At 36.0% G+C, this 9,389-nt stretch overlaps 1 protein-coding gene across 1 annotated transcript; it reads right to left on the reverse strand.

The window, feature by feature from the left end:
- Positions 1-1,587: 1,587 nt before the first annotated feature.
- Positions 1,588-4,722, reverse strand: LOC124400820 (golgin subfamily A member 6-like protein 10). The gene is made up of 5 exons (XM_046872600.1): positions 4,681-4,722; positions 4,089-4,217; positions 3,933-4,001; positions 2,480-2,572; positions 1,588-1,677 (listed from the first exon to the last, which is right to left on the reverse strand). The coding sequence occupies exons 1-5, from the start codon at positions 4,720-4,722 to the stop codon at positions 1,588-1,590; spliced, it is 423 nt and encodes a 140-aa protein (XP_046728556.1).
- Between the last annotated feature and the right edge of the window lie 4,667 nt (positions 4,723-9,389).

Genomic DNA, 9,389 nt, shown 5'->3' on the forward strand with positions numbered 1-9,389 from the left:
TAATTAATAAATGAAGCCTTCAGATGACCTTGGCCAGTCTAGTGTTTTGTATAACTCCATAATAATCAGTAGTTCCTAATGTATGATGTCAGGTATTTATCTAAAGGGTGGCAAATCTAAACTATACTATAATCTATATAATAGTTTATGATACTCCTTTTACTGTTGCCTGCCTTCCTTCTGAATGCGAACATATCTATGGATGTGTTTACCGGTGAGCTGGAGGCATTTTACAAGCCTAGAGTGTAAAGTATACATGTGGAGTTTCATAACCCAGGCACAGGGGGGGCAATAATCATATCTTTTTCCCAGAATTTCCTCTAGGGCAACACCTCTTTAATTGAGGATGGTACATACTTAAGTTTCACATGGTTTCATGTGTTGGCTACACCTTAGAATTCTACCATTTTGTGTGTGTACATTTACAAACTCCTCCATTTTGTATTCCTAGGCATACATGCACAGGTAAGCCCTGCCCATAGCACATTCCTTAGTTAAATCCACAAGCCTGATTTGTACATTACTTGTCTTCTTGTTTTCCCTTTGATAGATCGCCATCTATTTTTGCAGTTGTGAAGGAAGCATTTTTCAAACACTGGAAGAGTGATTGGGAGAGTGTGCCTGAAAAATCTTGTGTAATAAATAAAAAAAAAAGAAAGAAATCAGAAGAAGAAGAGAGGGAGGATCTTGTGAAGTTGTTTGCGTGATAATGTAGCCTAAGCAGGTAGACCAGAATAGCTTGCCAATTATGTCTTAATCCTTTTCAGCAAAACAGCAACACTAGCCTTTTAGCACCACACTGATTCAGAAAAATCTTATAGATGATTATATAGTATACTAGCTGTGTCACAACAGATATTTTACTATTTTATTTAGCTGATTATATCATTCATTATTAAGATAGAATAGAATAGAATAGAATAGAATAGAATAGAATAGAATAGAATGGGGCAACAGCGTTTGATGTGAATTTAGGTGCTCTCTTGTATGTATCACAGAAAAAGACGGGAGAGAGGGAGAGACACTTGAGTCTGGCATTTTCCTGCCCTCAGGGGCCAGACACGCTGCAACATGACTCCGGAGAATCTCCTTTACTTAATGCTAGACCTGAACTGTTGGGGCCCTCTTTCTGTCTTTTTCTTTCTTCGTCTCTTTCACACTAGTCATGCACATCAGTCTAAGGTTCCTAAAGAAGACACAAATCTAAATAAACATTTTTGTGTAAGATCAACATAACCACCTTTTTTAGCCCACGGCATCATGGGAAATACGATTAGCTGATGTGACATGGGAATTAGGTTCCCGCTTATCTTAGCAATTTGTCACCCTATACTATTCTTAAAATGTACACAGTCATGAGCCACACTATAATTAGTTTTACACAAACTTTGTACATGTTTTTTTTCTAAGCTATTTTCGCTTGCACTATAGGCCTACTCTTAAATTAATAAAAAAATTTAATTAATTAAATGTAAAATGAATATACAACTTCAGTACTTATTAGGTCACTCAAAGTTATTTTTCAGTGCTCTTTACATTCACAGATTTATATTAGTGTTTTCTTCATTTACTATATATGAATGTTGGTTACAGCCTCCTAAGAAGGTGGGTGACTTTCTCACTGGCTGTATCAGGCTCTAGATCCAGATCCTGCATCAACACTCTCTTCTGAAAGTACTGCAAAAGGAAAAGTTACATATGAAAGGTGAATAAACAGTGCTATAGAAAGCATCCTTACCAGTTGTAAGTTGGCTAATAAATTATGCATAAATGCTAGGCCTATTTTCTAACACAAATTTTATACATTTATTTATTTATTTATTTATTTATTTATTTATTTATTTATTTATTTACTTAATCATCAAAGCACCAGAGATCTTGTGAAAATGTACACAAACACAATGCAAATAAATAATCATTAGTACAATGTGAGCACTGGACAGGGGATATAAAACATTTGACATTAAATGTTAAAAAAATTATAAAAGATAATTGAGATTAATAATATATAGACCCTTATTAACTAATAATCAGGTGATCGGATATCTTCAAAAAGCAATCCAAATTTCCAGCCAAAAATGCAATCAATTACTAAATCCAGTACTAACATATTGCAGAGAGATATTAACATTTGCACAACTTTCTTTAGTTTGTAAAGCTCTCTGTAAAGTCGTGCCATGCTTTAATCTGTAAAATACAACTGCATGTGTCACAATTTCTGTTTTGGTTTAGAACACTGTTTACTTTTAGAAGTTGTTTATGTCGGCATAGGAATTGTATTTGTGACTGCTTGTGTGTTGCTATTTTTTGTGGTTAGTGCTTGTGTGGATCTAAATCAGTGGCTTGGCACTGCTCAGCATGCTGTATGTAACATCTGGTGTAGTCAGGTCAGCCTTTTCCTGACTCCCACATCTGTGTGGTTAATCAATTTATTGTGTTTGTGTGTGTGTCTGTGGGTGTGATCAAGGGGCTACCTCACCCTGAATTCACGTAGCCTGTGTAATCTACCACGCAGAGACTCACGCTCAGATGATAGGCTTGCCACATGGCTTTTCCATTGCTCCTCCTTCTCCTTTAGAAGACACCAGAAGACACACACGCAACTCCATCACACACTCTGGCACTCCATGATAAAATGGCAAGTACATGAGAAATACCCAGCTTTTACAATGAGCTCACCAAACTTTGCAGAAGCATTTTGCAAATATGCGACTTGCATCATTTTCAATTTCCTTGACAAACAAGATGTTTCATGCATTAATCAGAATTGGCCTCTCCTGATAACTGATGGTTGCTCCAAAACTTTAGGGCTAACCCTGAATACTAAATACCTAATTCTGAAAAATTGCTTCCTGTGTGGCTCAGAGACAGGCCTTACTGTTCATGTTAACAAGATTCAGTTGATACAGAGTGATATGGGGCGTGTGACCTCAATTTATCCACATTTAAAGTATCTCTTATGTGGATACTTCTGATTCTGCTAAGTTAATAGTATAGCTCCTTGTGGAATTAACTTATGCCTATAGAACCTGTACTGTATGCTTTTCAGCATATGGTATAAATCAGAATAGATTTATGTTTCTGTTTGTTCTGAATTTTAACAACATGTTCCAGCACCTCATTCCTCAGACACTCAACACATTCACACCCAGGTCCCCAGGGGGAAGGGGGGAGATGTGGGTGAGGGCGGGGGGTCTTTAAGAGGTTGGATAGGGGTCTGTAAAGTTTATTTATTTGGATTAGACAATGGCAGTGATGGATTGTAATAGGATAGAGTGGAGTACACATTAGAAAGTGTAACCAGTTCCACATCCGTTTGTAATCTTAGTGGAAAATAAATCCTGGTTAACTAGAAGCATGAACAAAAGAAGGAGTGCTAATAAATTTCTTTTGATTCACACCTACAAAAGGAAACATGAGCAAAACGGTCATGCGAGAGTTTCCCTGAGAGTTCCCAAATGGAAACAACAACGAGAAGTTGTCCTTTAGTGACCTCACACAATCCCGTTAGACCATCACTGTGCTGGCAGTCAACAGCCTGCAGCTGGAAAGCTTCTTTCCTTATACACAGACACACATAGCATTTTTGAGCCTACTCTCTCTTGCTTATTATACATCTCAGCCTCAAGTCTCTGCTCACCATACACTTACAGTATAAGCTGTTTATAGGAAGGGATGAGCATTTATATTGTAGCACTTTTCTTTTCTTTTACATAGCATGATTGTTTTGCTAAGATGAGGTCATTTAATTTGAAACTGCATTACACCAATAAAGCAATTAAGCACAATAAGGTTTGCAAGTTAGTCTGCTAAAGAACTATTGTTTTGCTTGGCAAGATGACAGAGTGTGCTATCAGGCATGGATATAAATAGCATTATCTCAGCAGATTAATATAGCTATAATGGCCAAGCTGGCGCCCAGAGCATCATACCCTCCTCTGCTTCTCCAGCTCACACTGCCTCTCCTGCTCCTGCTGTTCTCGGGCTAACTTCCTGCGGAGCTTTAGGACCCACAAATCGTATTAACAAACATGGGCATCAAAAGTCATTAAAAATCTTTTTGGGACTGGTTCTAGAGGAGTATTTACCCTTTCTTCTTGTTTCTGGGGCCGGTCACTCTCACAAAACGTGTTCTCCTTTGGAGTCTTTTTTAGTTCCCTGCTTTCCTGGTTTTTAAGGAAAGCATAATCCTCTTCCTTACAAATGTCTCTCATACACTGAATTGAAGAGAACAGCCTGTCACAGCTTCATATCATCAGCTCATAACCATCAGCAAATGCGAAAATACAAAAAGCAGGTTCGGTTCTACCAGAGCTTAAAGTTAAATGTTGAACAATCAAAATTGCTACAAAGCATATGTGTGGTGGTCTGGGATATCCCTGCACATGATCACATTTTGACATGTTCTACTTTATTACACTTTGCAAACAATGTCAAACCTTTTAACTCAACTGATATTCTCTTTAGTTTGAATCTCAGTCAGAAGTAACGTGTTTACATTTGCAAACATTTGACATCTTTTGATAACGATGCTAATGTGTATTGCAGACTTTTTAATCAGGTCTTTAGGCATTAATGAACATCATTTTTATTTTTGGTAGCCTTCCAGAATTCAGCCACAGCAACTAAAATCGGTCAATATTGTCTCAGTCGAAAATCTGGAAAAGACACTATACATACCTTTGACATAGGAATTGCAGCAAACCTCTTTGAGTGAGCCATCCTTCAGAGAAAGTTGCATAAATGTAAGCAAACTTGCAAAACCCAGAAAATTCCCTTGCTTTTCAAATAATTCTGTCTCCAAATCCTATCAAAGTACTAAATTAAATATTCTTCCCACTGGTATGTAGAACACCCAGCAAACATGCTTTAGAATGAATGGACTTGTAACTAATTTCAATGTAAATCTAATAGTTCGATCTCTTGCCTGTGTACACAGTGACATGCTAATGAAATTTCACTCATATATAACTTTTTCATACAGACCCCTGGTTCTATTTTCAGCTTGTTACAATGTTAATCCCCTATCAGTCTATCAGCTCAGAACTAGCCAACTCACCTACAGTAGGAAAGAGGTATCCAACTTTGGAGCGTTTGTAAGTTCTCCTCTAGGTATCCTGCTGATCCTATGTTGTGGTCAACCTATTTCAATGAGTGAAATACCATGACGAAACTGAGCAGACATTACCGCTATTTCAGCACAGGCATGCTAGAACTGCCACTGCTACGCTAATAAAATCCAACAGCTCATTAATCTTAATTGATTGGAGATGTTTCTGTCACTTTGTTCTCTGTACTGTATGTTTAGAATGTGTTGTTTTGCAATGGATCTATTCCACTTTTGCTATCTTAATACCTATACCGTGTGATATCAAACCATTCATGTAATTGATTTGACAGTTCTTATTACCCAAGAAAATTAGTAAAGGAACATCTCTACATTTGTATCTGAATATGCATGACCCTACAACTTCCTATAAAAAGACAAGAAGATCTAATCTAAAACATAAATTCCAAGTCAATCTGGAGAATTGTATCAGAAAGGTAAATTTTGTTGATATTGTACTATATTACTGTATAGATGATGAACAAATAGAAAAAGACTTGAGTAAAAGTAAAGATACAGTAGGTAAAATATTACTTCAGTAAAAGTGCTCCTTTTGTACCTGAGTAAAAGTACAAAAGTATTTGCCTACAAATGTACTTAAGTGTCCAAGTATTATTATTTATTATGGCTATAATGTCTTATAAATGTTATCACAAGATTCTTTGCTTTATCAACTCAGTTTATATGAAAAGACTCTAATGCTACTTTTAGCATACGCATCTATTAATAGAATGATATTAATGAGTCAAACACTGATTGACATTTATTAAAATGATTATGATTCTACAACCATCTTTTCAACAACTTCAAATCTTGCAAATAAGGTCACAGGTTTTGTGGCTTGTTAGAGTCAGGAGTTTCTTCCATCATTTATTCCTCTCAAAATGTTCTGCTGGCTGTTGAACTGATGCTGAATTGTATGTTTGTGTTATGTAGATACCACTAACCGGCAATGGCAGTTCTAGCTTGGACGCCTCGTGCCACCCCTGGCAAGCTGCCTATGTCGCCTGTGCCTAAATCCACCCCTGCCAAATGGCGTGCTGTGTACTTGACCAGTTACGTTTCCACTTCACTCAAATATAAAGAAACAACTGTTTTCAATAAATATATTTGACTTTAAAATGTAGTGAAGTTGAAGTTAATGTCTCCCCAAACGGAAATACCTGAGTAAAGTAGAGATATGTGAAAAATAAACTAAAGTACAGCAATGAATTACATTCGCTTCATTATTGTCCACCACTGTTAGAGACCCATTAGAGCATTTAAGTGTTTAAATGTCTTTTTGGTGAATCAAAATAGTGGTTTTCTTTAGAGTTAGGGTGGCTAATATCTTATCTAATTTCATTCTGATGGTAATCATTACCTAAAAATCAAATGCCCCTTTGGGTCGGGTGATATTTAGAATAAACCAAAAAAACCCAGATATTTCAACCCAATACCCTTAGAGATTCCAAGTTTTATTTAAGAACTACTACAAATAACCTGCTGGACTATTAAACCCATTAACTACATTCCAAAAACATTTCCTTCCTGTATGCTTTTGGTTTTAAGCATATCCAACACAGTCTGTTTAGCTCAAATTTAATATCCCAACCTTAAGGCAACCTAACATGCTTCTTTTCCTTGATTATTTTTTTCTCTGGAAGTCATTTGTGTGGATTGGCCTGTTTGGCTCATGACCTGAATGTGGTAACCCAAAATAGTTTTTAATCCACTGTGGGAAAGTCATCCTCCATTTTGTGGTATCAAAAATGTCACATGCTCCACATGGCTGTGTGATTTATTGGATTTGCACCCACCACATGGTGATTAAAAGAATCATTTCATTTGTCTGTATTACTCAATGAATAGAGATCAGATCACATGTTATAAATATTATAAAAACAAGTTTAATCAGAAAATACATTTTTATGGAAACAGGCATTAAATGTCATTAAATAGTTGGCCTTTTTTCTTACAATGATCCTTCAAGTATCATAGACCAAGATGGAGCATATTTAACCAGATAAGTGAAGAGAGGGACTAAAAAACAAAACAAAGTAGAGACATCAGGCCAGTAAGGGTGAATTAAACAGAAACTACTTTGCTAAACAAGGAACATCCAACATACATGTTATCAAAATAGAGCTCTGTTATTGGTCACAGTTAACTCAGTCTTGACATATCCAAAAAGAAAAGAACATTTAAAATATCAGGTGGTCCATAAATGTAACATTTTGGCACATTCTCCTTTTCAACTTTGTAAATATTTATTGATAAGAAAGTACTTGTCCTGGATTTCAGCATTTGCAATGGTTCCATGGTCAGGTTCATTATCATTACTTAAAGCAGCAAGAATTTCTACAGAATGCACGTTAACAGCAGGGCCTTTTACACACAATACTATACATGTTGGAATGTATCACTGGATGAATTAAAGACAATCCAAACATAAGCAATATCAAGGGTGTGTATGGCTGCCCGCCTTCCATACTCCAGTGTAAGATTTAGCTTAACAGAAAAGAGAATGTGTTCAGATGATTGTGTAGGCTCACTCTCTAGAGCTTTCAGGGGAAATAAGAGCAAAGTTAAGTCCTTTATTTTGTGTGTTTTCTTCCTATAGTTCCAGATAGAGATGGAGGAGGCATCCCATTGGAATACCATATGAAACGTAGGACATATCCTGTTCTGTTTATAATGTTAGTTGACATCTGGATGGTGTTGAACTCTCTCATACACTCAAGTCCTAAAAATTTCACTCAAAGCAAGCAGAGTCTGTCAGTCAAAATGTGACTGGCCCAGAGAGCCTTATCTGGTTTAATCAGACATTCTCTTGATATTTTTTTGTAATTTTTAAATACAATACAATAACTAATATTGCTTTAAAGTAATGCATATTTTAATACAAATGTGTGAAGTTGTGCCTTAATCGAAATGCAACATCCTATATATTTTTTTAAACCCTCTGCTTGCACAGATGATCAGATGATGAAGATTTGCCTGAAACTTAAAAACCTTAAAAAAAAAAAAAAAAAAAAAAACTTTTATAGGACACTACAGTAGTACTATTTCATGTGGATTTATAGGTTAAAAAGTCTCTTCCATGACCCTATGGGATGTTCAGGGGTTAATTATTATAGTCACCTGAGATGCCTAGATAGACCAGTTTGAGCATACCTGACCCCTGAGCTGTAAAGCACCAGCTTGTGGCAATTTTATATAGTCACTCAAGTCCTCATAAAACAAAAATGTTTTCAACAATAGAAAATAATAATACAAAAACAAAATTGTCCTATGAGAAGCAACAACATATTGATATATATAAGTGTACACAGCCTGACTGGAATACTATCATTATTATCTCAGGATGCAATTGTGAAACTGGTGTGGAATAGTGAGGATGATAACCTAGAGGCAACCTTTTGTTTGATGGGTTAAATCAAACAAAAAATGACATCTGGAAGTCTTAAAATCTAGGTGGTACATTGCCTAGATATAGAAACCATTTGCTCTGAAATGGACCTTTTCTTTTAAAGGACCGATCTATTTGTCTCTGGTTTGGTGAAAAAAAACAACAACCACCCTTGGATTCAAACAATGTGTTTGGTAAATGGATCCCCAGTGTATAGTGTATAACAACCACAACATGACTCATGGATCAAGCTTTTACCAGTTCATTAAAAAGACAACTGCTGTGATTGCATATGCTTATTTGAGGTATAGCGTGAACTGTCATCAGTTAAGACAGGGCAAGACATTTGATGAAAGTGAGTGCGACCCTTTTTAAATTACTGAACCCATTTTTTTTTAAAGGCATTTTTTGGTATCGTTATTTTTAAATAAAAAAGAATGAGTAACAGCATAGCATTGTGGAAAATAGCAAAGGTGGCAAATAACATTTGTATTGGAGATGTTGATAAGGTACTATGAAAATAGCCCTTCTAGTATCAAGACGTTGGCATATTTGTTCCTACCAAAAAGGGAGAGAAATTGGCTAGCTTTCTTTCAAAATAAAGAAAATGTCCCCTTTGTTAATCTTCGAAATAATCTCAAGAGAAGCAAAACTTCTTAATGGTACTCAAATCCTAGCATTTTTTTGTGGGCTTTACTCCACTGTAAAAGTACATTTTGGCTTTAATACATTTGTTTTTTGCTACTCTTGTTCTGCTAAAGCGTTTAAAAGATTGGAAAATGAACTTGGCAGTAGTTTTTGATTGACAATGTGTGAAGAAGCAACTGTGATCTTTGGTAAGCTGGGTCAAAGGCTTAGGTCAAAGGTCTCTGGTAAAATCTACAGGGTTTA

This window comes from Silurus meridionalis, chromosome 18 (assembly GCF_014805685.1).
Source record: "Silurus meridionalis isolate SWU-2019-XX chromosome 18, ASM1480568v1, whole genome shotgun sequence".
NCBI lineage: Eukaryota > Metazoa > Chordata > Actinopteri > Siluriformes > Siluridae > Silurus > Silurus meridionalis.

Excerpts from the sequence above, each read along its gene's own strand:
- LOC124400820 (XM_046872600.1), bottom strand. The coding sequence starts at position 4,722 with ATGGCTCACTCAAAGAGGTTTGCTGCAATTCCTATGTCAAAG. Across the intron at positions 2,573-3,932 it reads AGCTGGAGAAGCAGAGGAGG|GAGAAGGAGGAGCAATGGAA; the intron begins GTATGATGCTCT and ends TGTCTTCTAAAG. Across the intron at positions 1,678-2,479 it reads ACAGGCTACGTGAATTCAGG|TACTTTCAGAAGAGAGTGTT; the intron begins GTGAGGTAGCCC and ends TTCCTTTTGCAG.